General features: G+C 48.4%; 1 protein-coding gene across 4 annotated transcripts in view; it reads right to left on the reverse strand.

Annotated features, from left to right (window-relative positions):
• Window positions 1-228: 228 nt before the first annotated feature.
• The window catches only part of TPCN1 (two pore segment channel 1), a 40,801-nt gene continuing 24,579 nt past the window's right edge, over window positions 229-16,450 (reverse strand). For all 4 annotated transcript variants that reach the window (XM_027470317.3, XM_027470315.3, XM_027470316.3 and 1 more), the window contains 17 exons: window positions 15,502-15,626; window positions 14,503-14,551; window positions 14,245-14,308; window positions 13,225-13,269; window positions 12,177-12,233; window positions 12,036-12,089; window positions 11,279-11,351; window positions 10,968-11,075; window positions 9,665-9,736; window positions 8,779-8,868; window positions 7,912-8,027; window positions 7,148-7,194; window positions 6,540-6,608; window positions 6,010-6,094; window positions 4,513-4,649; window positions 3,578-3,658; window positions 229-2,428 (listed from right to left, as the gene is read on the reverse strand). In XM_027470317.3, coding sequence (XP_027326118.3) covers window positions 2,306-2,428; window positions 3,578-3,658; window positions 4,513-4,649; window positions 6,010-6,094; window positions 6,540-6,608; window positions 7,148-7,194; window positions 7,912-8,027; window positions 8,779-8,868; window positions 9,665-9,736; window positions 10,968-11,075; window positions 11,279-11,351; window positions 12,036-12,089; window positions 12,177-12,233; window positions 13,225-13,269; window positions 14,245-14,308; window positions 14,503-14,551; window positions 15,502-15,626 — 1,395 coding nt within the window. In that variant the 3' untranslated portion in view covers window positions 229-2,305. The remainder of the gene's footprint in view (window positions 2,429-3,577; window positions 3,659-4,512; window positions 4,650-6,009; window positions 6,095-6,539; window positions 6,609-7,147; window positions 7,195-7,911; window positions 8,028-8,778; window positions 8,869-9,664; window positions 9,737-10,967; window positions 11,076-11,278; window positions 11,352-12,035; window positions 12,090-12,176; window positions 12,234-13,224; window positions 13,270-14,244; window positions 14,309-14,502; window positions 14,552-15,501; window positions 15,627-16,450) is intronic.

A 16,450-nucleotide genomic window follows, 5' to 3' on the forward strand; every position in this document is an offset into this window, starting at 1 on the left:
ACCGTGACAGAGAGGGGAAAAACGGGCAGGGGGAGAGCTGAGCTCTGAGAGCAATGTCCAGGAAGAAGAATTCAGGGCAGAGCTGCAGGGCAGGGATGTGAAATATGCTCATGTAAGCAGCTGCTGCTGGAGAGGGAGGGCGGGCACAGCTCCTCTTCAAACAGCGTGGAAATCCACAGCCGAGTCCCTCTCCTGAACCAAGGGGAAGGAGGAAAGAAAGGTGCTGCCTTTACAAAGCTGAGGATGCTCTTTATTAGTGTGCTTGAAAAATCTAGAGAACATTTTACAGACGTGTCCATAAAATCATCTTTATAAACAAAATGCCAGCGTACAAAAATCCTGCCGCGCTTCCTCCCTCGTTCCCTACCGAATGATTGTCTCCGTCGTTAGTCTGTGGGGAAGGGGGGGGGAAGAGGAGGATAAATAGAAGGGGATGCCCCGTACTCAAACTTCTTGTCCTTCCAGACAAAGTCCTGCGGAAGAAGTAAACTTCTGTGGCCCTCCTTAGTTTAAAAATAATAATACAGTGAAGGTGGGGGCGGATCAGCATCTCAGCACAAGACCAGAGAAGCAGCAGCCGAGCCCCAAATCCCAGGACATGAGACCCCATTACTGCAGGGCAGGCAGGGTGTAGCCTGAAGGTGCAGCTCCTTTCACACCCAGCAAGTGCCCCAAACCCAGAAAATGCCCCAAACCTATCACTGAGGGGTAACGTGGAATTTAAACAAAGCCCCAGGTGGTTTTGTGACCTTCCCACTGCTCGTTCATCCTGCCCCACACCCCGAGACATCTCCTCCAGCTCCAGTTCTAATCTGGATAAATCTCCCAGGCTGCGACTCCACGCAGAGCAACCACAACGCTGTGCTGCTCATTGGCTCGTGGTCACATTTACGGTCTGGAAAGCAGCCCTTTAAGGTCCTTCACGGTTCAGCTCAGAAGTGATTTCACAGCCAAGCACCCTGAAGTACCCAGAAAGAAAACGGAGCTGCCCCGAGGCACCCAGGGCATTTATCCAGGCAGGAGCAAGGAGCACAGAGCACTTTGCCTGCTTTTCCAAGTCTCGTCCTTCCCCAGCAAGCTCCCTAGCTGCCCTGGTGGAATCAGTCCTCTCCTTCTGTCCTGTGCTACAGGGTGAGGCTGTAAGGAAACACCAGGCACATGGCACACAGGGACTGGGCACACATCTCCCACCACCAGGTGCTTCAAAGCCTTCAGAAAGCCTCCCCAGCTCCGTCTACTCTTCACCTGAAGCTGAGAAGAGGTCAAAAAGCAAGAGTTAAGGGAACCTCCCAGCTTCTAACCCTCAGCACTTTCTGTGGTTAGGGGGTTAAAAAAAAAAAAAAAAAAAAAGGGGGGCTTAGAGGCAGGTTCTCACCACTTTACAGGTAATGAAACGCGAGGGATGAAGCTACCTGCTGCAATCCCAGCATAAACATTTCAGAGCTGGGAAGCGAGCCCTTTTCTTTCCCCTCCCTCAGCTACCAGGTCTCTGGCAGCTCACACTGAGAAACAGACAGGTGAGAAGAAACATCTTTCACATTCCTGCTCCCTTGGATTCTGGATGTGGAAGAAAAGCTCTTCAGAGAGCTTCCCAAGACCTGACCCCCCTCTCCTTAACCTGAGCTGGCTTTCCCTTATCCAGACACAATTCAGTGAGCTGCAGACCCTCGCTTCTGGCTCCAGCTGCCACAGGACTGCTCAGGGACAGCTAAATTCGACGTGCAGAGCTGGATCTGCTACTGGGAGTGCATCTAGCGGTGCTAAAAGGTAGAGGAGAGGCAGCCCGACCTCCAAAAGTGCTGAAATTTCATACCACCCTCCCTTGCTTTGCATAACAAGTGGGGGAGAAGAAAAAAAATAATCCACTCCCCTTCTTTTATTCCTAGGTTAACGGTACCCTTTAAGCGAAGCAGACCTTCAAAAAGGGCAAGTTGTTTTTCCCTCTTTTAAATAGTAAGCAGGTGGCTTAAGCGCATTTCCTCCTGTTAATGGATTACACGTCCCTCTCCCCCAGGTCTGTTAGTGGCAAGACAAACAGCAGGCTTGAGCCTGGGAAGCAGCTCGGAGGGAGAAGTCTCTGCTCTGTCTGAGATGCTCTGTGCCGAGCGCGGGCACCACGCTCACTCTGGTTGCAGTCTTACACAGAGTCCCCGTTTTTTTTTCAGGGGTTCACTGCTTAGGGGAAGAGCTTTGAACCCTAAAGCCAACCAGCACGTGGAACAGACCTATGTACACCATCCCGATATATACGCTGTGAAGTAATACTCTAGGTTATTGCATAGAAGGCAGCTCGCGTTAGCTAGGCCTAAATGACAGTCTGGGAGCGTTGCCGGAGGCTCAGGGGCTTCAGAGAGCTGGTGGAAGCAGACGCAGACTCCTGCAGCGGTGCCTGGGATTCCTCTTTCCTGGAGTGCTCCTCATACCACTCCTGCGAGACAAGATCAAGACAGAGATCAGTCTTTGCCCCAGAGCACCCCTGATCTGCAAGGACACAGCATTTCTCGGGCAGAGGGGCTCCTTCCAGCTTTTTGCCTAGCATTTTCTCCAGCAGAGGGGCCCAGCTGTGACAGATACACCAAAGGTCCAAGCAAGAAGCACCGGGCAAGGCTCAGCAGCAGCCGAGCTGAGCTGCCAGGCCTGACAAACCCCAGCAAGGAAGCATCGTGCTCAGGATGTCCCTCCTTAATGTCCTGGACTCTCATGTTGACACCACAGGGATGTCTGGGGCTTGGAGTTGCGCCCAGGGTGCTACAGGACGTTACATCCCCCTGTTAGAGGCCAAACAGGACAGGCAGGGAGCTTCAACGTAGATTTCCACCCAGCTGTGTGGCATGTAATGTGTTTATTTTTGTTAGTGGGACTGAAGACTCACCCACAACCTAGCTGCCCAAGGGATAGAAGGGCAGATTTGAGTGGTTACGAGATTAATTCTTCCAGTTCTAATCACTGTATTAGTCCATGACCCCAAGCCACAAGGCCTTGCTCACGCTACAGCGGCCAAATTCAAGGCACAAAGTTCCTAACCTCGAAGAACACCGGCAGGAATGCCTCAAACAATGCAGCGAATCAGCTGATTTAAGCGTTTCCCATCTTTGTTTGCCTGCTATTGAAAAACAGGCACTTGCAGAGCACTCGGTCTGACGGACACACCCAAGCTCAAACACAATCACATTCCAGGGGCTTAGCAACTGAGTGTAAGGCGGCCAAGTCCCAGGAACACCACGCATGTGCTCCTCACAGCTGCCTTAGTGACTGTGGGTTATCCTGGCCATGCTGGAACACCTACACACACACACACAGTTGCTGCCACTCTGCTGATGCACACCAGCACAGCCGAGTTCCTGAAGCCACCAGGGAGGCTCTCACACACTCTGTGGTTTTAAGAAAGCCTCCAAACACCAAATCTGATGACTCTAAAGCACAATTCATCTTCTGCTACCACTCTTTTCACGGAGGTGCCAGGGTCTCAGAGGGAGAAGGCCTCCTGTGTTTCAAAGGAGGATTTGTTCTTCCAGGCAGTGTGAAGTGTTCTGCTAACCACGAGCCTTGCTACTATGTCCAACTCAGCCCCACATACCTGTATCTCCTCCTCATACATCTTCATGCTCAAATCACTCTTGGTCCTGGATCTGCGTCCCAAAAACGTGGTTGACATTTGCTAAGGAGGAAGAAAAAACAAAGACAACGTTTGTCAGTCACCAGGCAGCTCACAGGAGCAGCCCCTGAGCTTCAGGCACCCCTTCTGCAGACACCTATTATCTGCTGGTGAGCCTGGGCTATTCTGGGCTCTTCCTGTTAGCAGAGGAAAAGAGCTGCAGAAGACCAGAGAGCTGAATTCTGAATTACTTTCTGCCCACAGGAGTCACCCGAACAGCACTGAGAAAAACAACCCCAGGTCTGGCACCATTCTGTACTCCACCGCAAGGCTGAGGGCAACATAACATCCCCCTATGGTTGATCTTCTTCAAAACTCTTTCTGATCAGTACTGCCATGGCCATCATTACCACCACTACTCTGAACTTTGCCCATGTAAACAAGAGCTCAACTTTTGACCACCAAGCCAACCAGAGCAAATCAAGGCCCGCAAAGGGACTGGAGCACTTGCATTTGGCAACGCAGATGCAGGAACACAATGGCTATTATTAAAACAATCGTTTAAGCTCCTCCCAGATGCGCAAGCCAACAGATCTCAGAGACAAGAGCAGACAGCCAGGTCAGCTCTTTTTTCCTGTTCTGAGATGAAAACGTAAGCAGTGCCGCAGAGAAAAGGACAGCTGCTCTCTGGAATCGATACAAACGTATTGCTGCATAATGCTTCAGGACTGCCTGGGCCTAAGTGTGTGATGGCACGGAGAGAGGGGCAGGAGAATCACAAGGCACTGGCTTCCCTGGAGAAAAGTAAATATGCTTTTTCCAGTCTGTTTCCCTCTAGAAGATAGCAAAAAGGTATGCGCAACCCTGGTGCACCTCCCTCCCCTGAAGCCAAGAACCTGCAGTGAGTTTCCTCTTACCCCATACTTGTCCATCTGCAAAACGATTTTCTGCAGCTGAGAAGTTTCGGGGGCGGCTGAACTCCGCTTGTACAGCTCAATTATCCCAACCACTTCCTCCTTGGAGATCTCCTTCTCCAGCACAATGCCGTTGTCTTCTGCACAGGCAAGAAAAAGAAGCAGGAAGAAAAGTTACCTGTACTGGAACACGTATGTCCTGGTCCCCCAGCAGGGCAGGGAAGAAGAAAACTGGTGTGTAGGGCCAGCATCTCTCAGCTTTTAAAACCTCAGGTTCCTCAGGGCCTTAAGGTCTTGTCCCTCTTTGCTCACCTGCAAGTTAACTAGCAGAACAAATAATCACACACTAATTGCTGCCTTTTGGCCTTCAGCTGCCCAGCGCAGCTCGAGATAAGTGCTAACAAACGCCTTTCACTGCACCATGCAGAATGGGAGCAGGAGGGATCGCAATGAGAAGTGTTCTGCAGCTAACAACGCCTGGCTCACACTGGCCTGTGCCACACATTTGGATCTCCTGGCACCTAAGGAAGACGAGGGGCGAATCAAAGCCACTCCTGTGGCTGGGGCCACCACCATGTCTTTCTACAGGGAAGATTCCCTGCATTAAATATATGAAAGTGCAGTAACTGTAGCTTCTTCCTGCAGAAAACTGTGAAGAATTACTAAAATTAGCCTGCATAAAGACTGAATAGAAAAGTCTGGGTGTAGATCACCTAAAGGAACAGCAGGAGAAGGACTGTAAGAGATTAATGTGTTTATGGCACCTAGATTAGCAGGTCACGAAGTTACAGGCAGCTTCAGCCGCCCAGCTCAGGAGACAAAGGACAGTGAGGAAACACGGTGACTCAGAGAGGTGTGATGGGATGGAGAGCCCAGTACAGTCAGCTCTTAAAGGGCACAAAAAGGCACATCCAAAACCAGCACATGGTCAGCAGTCTAAGTACAACTGGGAGATGTGGAAAGGACTGGATAGGCAGCTTCCTTTTTCTCTGTGTCATGGCAAGGAATGCTGTTAAATCACCTTTTTCTTGGTGCCCAAGAGCTGGATGAAACACTTGGAGGGAGACATCCTGATGTGGGTGTGTGAGTGCAAGGGAGTGAAATTGATTTTAAAAGGAGGAAGGAAAAAAATCACCTTTCTTTCCTGTATGGTCTGAAGATTTTGCTCTGCTATATTATGGCTGTAAGGTTTCCTACGTTTCTTCCACAAAATGTGCACTGATTTGCTGTCTCTTTGAAACAGCTCAAATAGCTGAAGTTCACCCAAACACACATACACAATATATATATGTGTATGTATGTATCAATACATGGCAGGGCAGGGTGGGGGAAATGAGGGCAGAGCTGGAAGCCAGACAGAGATATCACACAAAAGCATAAGAATGATTTTAGGAAGTCAGGCTAAAATAAATAAATAAATAAATGCAATCCAATCTCATTATCTCCTAAGAAGTCAGAGAGAGGAAACACGCTGTGGGTCAGCCAGTCCTTGGTTCTGACCTTCTGAGTCTTGGTTCTTCCGTGTGTAGTTCATGCGGAAGACAAAAGCCTCCAGGATAAATGCCACGATGATGGTCATCACCACCTGGGAGAGGACACAACAGGAGATAGAGATCAGGAGGCTGCTGCAGGGACGTTCTGCCCCCCCAGTTCAACAAGAAGCTGAGCTTTTGGGCTGTGCTTCAGCTCCTGCTGCTCCAGGCTCCTCTGTGGAAGAGAGGATGCACGTGTCCCACCTCACACATCTACCTGCACGTCGGCTGATGGCAGTGAACAACAAAGGGGACAGAACAAGACTCTGCTGCCCCAGCCCTTACCCTGAGGCCCAGATTTGTGCAGCACCAGTTTTGTCAATGCCCACAAATTCAAATTCCTGCAAGTGAGGAAGGCTCACATGTTTTTGGAAGACGTTATGCAGAGGAGCAAAGCTGTCCTCATTTAGGGACAAAAGCTCCCTCTGGAACAGAGGGAAAGCTGTATCCCTTCCCCATCCCCTCAATTTCACATACAAAGCATCTCCAGACACCTACCATGGTCACAATGTAGAAGATCATGAAGTAAAGGCGGCTCCAGTGAGTGGTTTGAGACGTTACCCCTTCCTAGAGGAGACAGGGGGAAGAGTCACTGGTGCATACAAGAAGAATGCTGGCTAAGCAACAAAAAGCAGCATCAATACTATCCACCTCATATTCATGCTAGCCCCAGGGACTGCCTGCACAATATTCAGTGCTCCAGCTGGTTCTTGCAGCTAACCTGCCCCTGAAGGCAAAAAGCTAGGGTCCTACATGCAAACACACAGAGCACTTAAGGCCCCTGGCTGAACAAACCACTGCTGCTAAGAGAACACAGCCTGGACAGCAGGGCGATAAGCTGGAGTACAGCCTGACTTCATTTGTCCAGATTGTGAAACCCAGCCTGAAGGCTGGTCAAGTTCGATGAGTAAACATGCCTGGTAGCATGTCACAGAGGTCAAATATCACCCCGTGATCAAGAGCAACAAACACCTAACAACAGCAAGTGACTAATCCTGCCCTCTCCACACGCCAGGGGAAGAAAGCAGTGATAGAATGAAAAGATCTACCTCATCTGGCAAGAGCCTGTGCTGCTTGGGCAGACAAGGGAGCTGAGGTTTACTTACCATGATGATGTACCAGTCATTGACAACCGTCAGCTCAAACAGGGTCACTGCAGACGAGGGAGAAAAAATAAAGACAACTGCTTTATCCAACCATGCTTGTTTTAGAATGAATCTTTAGACAAGGTATTTGACAGACAAAACAGAGGCAAGATGCCAACTTCCAATACAGGCAGCAAATCCAGATGCAGAATGCAGGCCCTCACCACTGCAATCACTTTGGCATCTTCCCACTTACAACAAAGGGGGTTAAACCCACAGAACCAGGAGCATGGCTTAATCTCTGTTTCTTAAGAATCAGAAACACACCTAACCCTTTCCATAACAGAGCATGGAGACCTCTGAAATCCCCAGGAGATGAGCACCTCTGCTCATGCATTAAGAAAAGTCATGAAGAGTAACCATATTCAAATCAATCTCCACCAGTGGATTTCAAGAAACGTATTAGCATTACTGCTGGCTCTTTAGAAGAACAGTAACCTAAAGACCTCCTTAAACATCTCTGGAAGCCCGGTCTGATTACCAGTCAAAACAGATTTGCTCGCTTCACACTGGCTTTTAAGAGATGGCTGCTTGCTTTGCAATAAAGCCAAGACACAATGACTCAGCTGACATTGTCCAAAAAGGAAGAGCAGGATATTGAGTGCCTGAGGTGCACTCGGACGTCTCTCTTACAGTGTCCCAGGCACTGCAGTCCTGCCACCCAGCTCAGCAGGGACACAGATGCACTAGGGAATAGGCTTTGCTATGGATAAAGCTGCCATTACCAAAGCTGTTCAGAATGTTGTCGAAGTTGTTGAGATAGTAATAGCCTTCTTCCACAACCGTCTTGTTGCCAATCGTGTGGTTCACCCAGCGGTAGGAATCTGCAACAGTGCTTGTGCTGGTTGGGGAAACCAGGGCAAAGAATGAGAAGAGAAAATGGAAAAAATCTCAGGATAATAAATACCAAAACACTTAGACGGTGTTGAATTGGGTGGCAGTTTCCAACTCTTGGCTAACACTTGCCCCTGTCTTTGAGAGCTAGCCTCTCTCCTTCACAGCTCAGCACAAGCCCAGGGTGTCTGGGTAATAATTCAAGAAACATTAGACCAGAGAAACTGAATGTCTTAGACTCCTTGGCTCACAGCCTGAAAGCCTGGTATTTCCAAGTGGTCTGCCATCATTTAAGATGCAAAGGGCACAGGACAGCTCAGTTTCCAAGACTAGGCAAATTTATCTTGTAGAAAGCGAGGCCTAAGTATGTTACATCTGGCACAGCAACTCTGGGGTCACGTAGATGAAAATCTCAATTTTGCTCTAGAGCAGATGTTTACAGGAAGTTCCCAGCTACAATACCAAGAAAAAATTCTACCAGCACAGCCACCTGAGGTGAACTACAGATCTCAAAAAGCAGCCAAATCGTCCGCAGAAATCTCTCCCTTTCCAAGTGCAGCATGAAAGCAATTTCATCCAATCTTACCTAGAGAAGTGAAGTATCTCCCTTAAATTTTCCCACTGTGTTGCTTTGGCTACAGAGCCCCATTCAGACCCATTCTCTAGCCCCTTCTTCAGCTGGAGATTTAACTGCCAGAGGCACTACTACTGGCTCTGCACCAAACCCACTGCAGGGGGGATGGATTTGCAGTACTCACTTGCAGCAGTTCGGGTAGACCACACCAGCAAAGAATTCCATGCCAACGATGGCGAAGCAGTAGTAGAAGATCAGCAGGGTTAAACCTAGGCTAGAGGCAAAAAAACACAAAGAGCAACTCTTCAGTAGCACAGTACTGAGGGAGGCAAAACAAAGTCACAGGCTAGCTGCTCTGGAAGGATTTCTAAAAGCACTGAAAACCCCAGACCACCCTCTCTGCCAGCACTGCCCTGCAGTTCTTTGTGCTTTCATTCATCAAGTCCTTGGACAAGGAGCTTGCCACTCACTGAAGAGAGAGAAGTTCTAAGAAACTAGAGAACAGCCTGGATTCTCTCCCAGTTTATGTTCTGCTAAGCAAACTTCTCTCCACAGTTTTTCTAACAAAAACCAAACCACAACAAACTGTTCTGCCCTCTCCACATCCTTCAATGCAGGGACAGCACCAAGAACAAGGCTCTCTAGCTAACACTCCACCACCGAGCTCCTCCCAATGCCCTACCATTTAACAATAATGCTCTAGAGTGGCTGTACTAAAGACAGTGAGACAGCTGGGGCTGGGCATATTTGTGCCAATGTTCCTCCCACACAGGTCTCCCCTCTCACCAAAAGCTGAGGGAGGAAAAATTAAACAACACCAACTCTTAGTCATTCTCCTAACATAAAAAAAAAAAAAAAAGGCATCCCAGAAGGGTTTCTTGCTGCTCCAAAAAATGGGAAGATTACCAGCACACTGCAACCTCAGCAGCACATCAAGCAACAATCAATCAACAGGTCTGAGGACAAAACCTTTGGAAGGTTTGGCAGGGCCGTGTCCTGATCCCAGCCCTAGACACTTAACCTTTGCCCCTCTCTCCCCCTGCTGCTGTCCAAAGAGATTAAGTCAGTACCTGGCCATCCTGGGGAACAACTCAAACATGGTGTCCAGGACATTCCTGTAGCGTTTCTTCAATTTAAAGAGCCTGAAAGGAGAAGCCAGAGAAGTTAACCTACGCACTGAAAGCTGTCGGGAATAGTTAAAAAGAGCATCACAGTTCTCTGCATCTCCCAGGTTAATGATCAGGGAAGGTTTCCTGACACTAAACCCACACAATCTGCACTGGTTCAAGTGGTCTCTGTTCATCTGACAACGTCCTGTTGCTTCATCTGGATGTTTATGGCACAGCCAAGTAAGTGCTTACAGGATTAAGGAATCTTAAGGAAAGGCCCACATCTACTTAAGCAGCATGAAGCATAAATAGCTTTTTTTTTTTTTTATATATAAAAAAAAGTTGTAAGAACCCAAACTAGACCTATGCACAGGGTAAGGATTCATCACTCTTTTCCCTAGACACAAGCTTTTCTGTGTTTACCTCACGACCCAGTAAAAATTGATGAAAGAAAACACACATTGTGCCTGCTAATTTCGGATTTGGCAAACCCCTCGGCCTTCACAGAGCAGCACAGTTGCCAAACACAGGTTTTCTGTTGCTCCCCTGCCAAAGCATTTCCACTCTCCCACCCCCCCGCCTTCGAGTGTCATGAAGTGTTCTTTAAATCCTCACTGAAGAGCTAAACTACATTAGCTCGCCTTTAATGAAACAATATTTTGCTTCTCAGATGCCTTCCACAGCTCTCAGATCCTTCTGTCAAGGCGAATGTACCTCTGTAACAGCCTCAAAACGAGAGGGTTAATCAGACCCATCTCACTGAGCTGCAGAGAGGTTACAGGCCCCAGCCTTGCTTAAAGGGTGAGGTACAACTGAGCAGGGTTGTGCTTCACCCTAGAAAACAGTACCCTTTGAAAACTGTAATTTCTGGTAATTCAAGAGAAATTATTAAGCTGGCTGAGACCGCCTCACCCCGACAGAAGAGCTTTTCTCTGAACAGCATCAGACAATTTAGAGGAGGTGTAAGAACCCCACGAAGGCAGACATAGGATAATCTGTCCCTGGTAAATCCCTTGATCTCTATTAGAGATCAGCTTAAGCTCCAAAGCACGGGGTTTCATATCCCATCCCAAGTTTTTATCTTGGGTTTTGATGGCGCTGGCTAATCTCCTTACCCTGCGCGATTCCTGGTCGTGCCATGGTCAGGTACCCACAGAGCAATCCTTGCCCCCTCCTGGTAAGGAGCTCAGTGCCCAGCTGGACCGATGGCAAACAAACCTGCCTGTTTTCTTCCCCAACCTGCTCTCTGTGCTCCCTGTCTCACCTCAGCAGCTGGAGAGGTCGCAGGACCACGATGAAGTAGAACGGCTCCATGTTAAATGCCAGCGCCATAAGCCCCAGGAACGCAAACAGGGTCACTGAGAAGTCAAAGCTGGAAAAGAAAAAAAAATAAATGACATAAATGATATATCACTAATATTTCAGCAGAGAAGAGGTACTCGGGGCCACTCCAGCCTGACAGGATGCCCAAGGCCAAGCCCAGAAGCCTCACCCTCAGGCCTCAGAACTCATCTCAGCAGCCAGCCTCTCTAACACACCAGTTTTCATCGCCTCTGAGTGTCAGCGCACACTTACAGATTCCAGCCTGAGGACAGGTACTCGACGGGCCCCAGCCCAGTGGTTTTCAGGAGCAGCTCCACGCCGTAGACTGTAAAAGGAGATGAGAGCCATGACCAGAAATTAGCAGCATCACAAGGAGGGCTTATGCAAAGGCTCGCCCTCTGCATAAGATACATGGTCCTTTCAGTACAGGACCTTATTCTTGGTCAGATGCCAAAAGCAACATTTTCCCTCCAAACCAACATGTTTTCCTGTACGTGGTGATTTCTCTTCAGGGCAGCTGACAAAGCAGTTACTTGGCTAACAAGCTGTAAATGTTCAGGCACAAGCTCCCATACAAGAGGCCAGAGAGCTGTGTAATAAATTCAGGCCTGCTTGGGTATTTCCTTTATCTCAGGGGAACAAATACGACCTCCACCCCTTAGCCTAGGCCTGACCTGCAGCGACAGATCCTTTCAAAGAGGAGCTATCTAACAGCCTCTCTGTCCTGGCAGCGCTCTGTGAGCATGCAGGTTAAAAAACCTAAACAAAGCCAACAATACCACAATGACAGGGAGGCACCCCTGGCTGCAGCAGCTCAGGGAGCTGTAGAGCAGTGCAGCGCTCACGTGGGTCTATGTGTATGCTGACAAACTCTGCCAGGCACAGGATCATTCTAGATGGAGTCTGTACACCTGTTTTTACTCCAAACTGCACGATCTTCTGGCAACTGCCTATTCCCTTCCCAACTCATTACGAAGTGAGATATTTCTGTTGGGTGGCACCTACTTACTTGTGAGGAAGACTATGTAGCTCCACGGGACGTTTCTGGAGAAGAAATTCCCTCCTGCAAGACACAAGAACAACTTCTGGCCTCCCCTTCATTCAGTCACCCAGCAGCGTAGTCAAGACAGCAAGCTGCAACATTTCCTACCTTGCAGCATGAAGGTTTCGACAAGAATCCAAATTCCATTCACAGCCACCACAGTATCTGGAAAACAAAGTGAAAATCGATGAGTGGCAGGGTCAACATTTCCAACTCAGCTATCAAGTTGAATTTGTAACTTGGAAGAGTCACAACCTTCCACTCAGGCTTTTCCCAGGCTGTCAAACAAATGCAGCACTGCTGTCTTCTAAAGTAAACAAAACTAAAACAATGACCAGGTTCACGCTCAATCATTTGTTCACCAAGAATTATTTTACACACAAGTAACAACATGGCAAAATACTTCAGCTTCGTCCTAGTTCTGGAACAAGATCTTGAGAAGCACTAGGTCCCCAACAGTGCAAAGCCCCTGTCAGCTTGGATCTGTAACTGCTCCCCAGTGTTCAGCTCTCAGGAGCTGAAGGTGCAGGATTTATCCTTTTCATTCAGATGTCCACATCTCTTCCCTTCTCCCTAGTTTAGCACCCTAATTTATAAAAATCAGTCTCCTCCAATGTTCAAATTACTCCAAATTACTGAGTAGGAAGAGACCGTGTAGAACATAACAAGGAGCACCACAAGTAAGCACTCCTCCTCCTTCTCGAGAGAGAAGAAGAGATTCTCCCAGGCAGAGCAGTTGCCAAGCAATCCCTCCAGCAGCAACAATGCTCGCACCTTCTCAAGTGCCAGCAGAACAAGAAGGCTGCCTGGCAAGGCAGTTCCTTATCCAGCATCCTTCAGCTGCAAGATAAAAACCTCAAGGCTTGTGAAACCTAACCGCCAACGTATCCCAACGCAGTGAGCCGATCCCTACGCAGCCAGCCCACAAGTAGGTTATAAAGCAGCCTCTGCAGGAGACTCAACACAGCAGCAGTTGGTGTGAGCATGTTTTCCCTCCCTCTCCACCCAAACTCCAGATTTTGCAGAGGAACCACAGCTCAGACCAAAGACCAGACCACACCGTGCTGAGTCCTTGGAGGGCTGAGCACAGACAGTGCCCCGGCACGAGATCAAGGGAGTGTGGCAGAGAGAGAGCAAGCTTGTTGCTGCTACTTACACATGGTGTACTGGAACACGCGGGAATTCACGAGGATGTTGATGCCTGCACAAAGGAAAGTACAGCAAAATGCATGTTAATGCAGTCCTCTGTGTCTCACGCACAGCTTCCTCTATCTTCTCCTTGAGACGTTTTTCACATCAGTGCTCAGCACAGAAGCTAAGCAGATCTGTAGAACAGAAACTTTTGCTTCTTGGGACCAAGGTGAATTTGGTTTAGATTTTTAGTGGCAGTGAACTCGCTATCCTTAACCATCTAGATGCCTCCCCCTGCCTCTATGCACTAGTTCTGTGATGCGGACAGAGGTAAAAACAGCTGACGAAGCACTGCCCACGTTTGAAACAACACGTGCTGCCAAGGAGAGCTGAGTGCATTAGCAGAGATCCACAGGGCTCCTACAGCAGCTGTGCGTGTGGATCAGGATGCTGCTAACTGCTTCCCACCAGCATACCCATGATTTCGGTGTTGGTGTTCTTATTTCTGAGTGCCTACGTTCAATCAGGTAACCTGGGACACGGGAGATGTTACATTTGCAAGGCAGACAGCACTGATGGCTGTTGCACATCTCCTTCCCCCTCCTTAGCAGCTGCACTTGATCTGTACAAGCACTGCAATTCCATGTTGGGACCAGGAAGCCCCGTGGCTTCTTGGCAAACAAATCCCACTGCACTGTCACAAACCCTGCTAGATTCAGGGCTCGTACATCACAGCTAGCCTCGGGGCTGAAAAAGGAGTACAGCCCTCCCTTGACCTCAGGGTCTGGTTCACCACAGAGCTTCTGCTAAGAGGTGTCTCACTCTGAGGAAGCTGGGGTTTGGGTCAGGGCACAGGGAGTCTGTAAAGAAATCTCCCTTGGAGGCTCTGAATACACAGAGTTGGTTAGTGGGCCTCCCCTCAAGCTGTTTACCTTGGACGTTTCAGCACAGGTACATAAGAAGTCCCTTCAGAGAGCCCTGTCTTTATAGAGAAAAGCTCTTCTTACTAGTTGAATGTGTGCTGTCATTAAACCCCAGCCAGTACCTTTAAAAATAAGGAAAGCTGTCCGGGGAAGGTCATCAAACCAGTGCTCGCGATTTCGTTTTGCCTGGAAGCAGAACAGCCACAATCAAAAGAAGTCAAAGCTATTTTCACCCCAAAAATACAGCAGTTGAGACCTACCTTATCCACATCACCTGCTTTTAGACTGCCTTTGTTTCTCATCCACTTTCTCTTTAATCACTGGCCTCCTTTGCTCCCCCCCCCGACACACTTCCCGTTTTCCACCCCATTAATACTCACCTTCCATTTTAAGCCAACAACTTCATAGAAATTGTAAAAATCCTTTAGACTGCAAAACAAAAAGAAACATCTGATCAGAGCCTTAAAGATGATTACATCCTTAAGTGTCCTTGCCAGGCACCATCAGCAGAAAGTCCCTGGCAATTATTAACTCCTTATTAGAGCTGCAGCCACTGCTGGTAAGTCAACACTGACCTCTTCTTGGTGTGGCCAGAGGTTGCTGACTGACAGTAACCAGAGCTGCATGCTTTTAGGTGTCTGAAAGCACGGATGCTGGAATTCTCAGGCTCTTGCCAGTGCCATTAGGTGCCTAAATTTAAGAACTCAGTCCTTCTCCTCGTGCCATTTTCAGTATGTCTCCATGGCACTTGACTTGAAGGAGAAGCATCAGCACCAGTTTCACGGGAAACATTCGCTCTGTGGCCAGAACAAATTAAAAGAAGGAGCAGGTCTCCTGCTCTAATTCCCTCTACTTCCATGCTGGCTCGAGTTAGCTGCACCCACCCACCAGAATGGTAATTCTCTGCCTCATAACGCAGAGGATGACAGTCCTGAAAGCACCAGCAGAACCAGATTTTAATTAACAAAACCCTAGGGGACACAGCCAGCTGCTGGAATAACAAAAACTTGTTAAGCTGCGAGGCTGCGCTGTGTGAAGAAATGCTCCTTGCAGGCTCTAATGCTGTTCCTCAATTTCCCACTCCTCTGTTCTGGCAGGGAAAGTGGGAAGCAGAGGATGCCTGGCGACTGCCAGCAGAGCACTGTATCCACAAGAGGGCATGCAGGAACGCCATCACCTCTGCAGAAAAACCCTCAATTCCCAGGGCACCCATCCCTCCAAGCTTCCTAATTCCCCAACTCAAATCTTTTCAGGCACAGAACTCCATTGCCACACTCCAGACCAGTTTCCTTCCATGAACTCAGCCATCCTCTCTGAGGGATAGCCTCAGAGTGTGAGGCAACATCCCTGCTCAGGGCGCAGCAGCGAGAGCATCCTACCTGAGTAAAGGAGTGTTACTTTGATTCAGTGCTTTGAACGTGAGATACCGCTCTCGGGTGCACATCCGAGGCTTGTAAAACCGCAACAGCCCTTCAAAATGCTTGAAGGAAATTCCAGACGGCCTCTAGAAAACAAGGAAATGTCATGAGCAGGGACATCAGACAGAAACACGTACACACTTACATGTTCAACTCTCACTCTGGATTTGTTTTAAGCAGGATTTTTACATTACCATAAGATGCCATTATAAATAAGCCTGAAAAGTACCCTAAACCATCACCCAAAAATACTGCATTTATCCCAGAACACAGATCAGAAAGCTCTCCTGGCAAATCAGACCCTCCCAACAAATGCAGAGCTGTTCTGTGCTGCCCCGCCCCGTGAAAACTGTCCAGCCAGACATCCCCAGCAGAGTTCAACTACTGTCTCTGAGAGAACAGCAGATATTCTAACTGGCCCTGTTACTGGCATGATTTTCGGAATATAAGCTCTTCCTCAGAAAGTGCTAATATAACAAATACGCCCTAAACATGAACTAATTTATTAGAGGAAAGTTGGTTATTCTTGGGCCTTATTTCTCTTCTTGCTCCATAAGTTAACCACAAAATCAATGCTGTCCCCCAGTGCTTTGTCCCTTAAAGCCCTGTAGGCGAATTCTGTCTCCACCATTTATTCACGCAGTATCTGGCAACTGAACCGTCTCTTCACACGCATAACCCGTCCCTCCTCTAAATATTGGTGCTCAAGAAGCAAGTCCTCGAGTGACCCACACTTGAGGGTGTAAATTAAGGAGAAATCAACAACCACATGCACTCCAGGACAAGCTTCCCTCATTTACCAAGGTACTTCCACAGTCTCACATTGGGGCAGAAATTCAGGCTACTTTTTCCTCCAGAAAGATTAAAAACTAGTTGGACAAATAAAAAAAAAAACAGTAGCCTTTGGTGG

This window comes from Anas platyrhynchos, chromosome 16 (assembly GCF_047663525.1).
Source record: "Anas platyrhynchos isolate ZD024472 breed Pekin duck chromosome 16, IASCAAS_PekinDuck_T2T, whole genome shotgun sequence".
NCBI classification, from domain to species: Eukaryota; Metazoa; Chordata; class Aves; order Anseriformes; family Anatidae; genus Anas; species Anas platyrhynchos.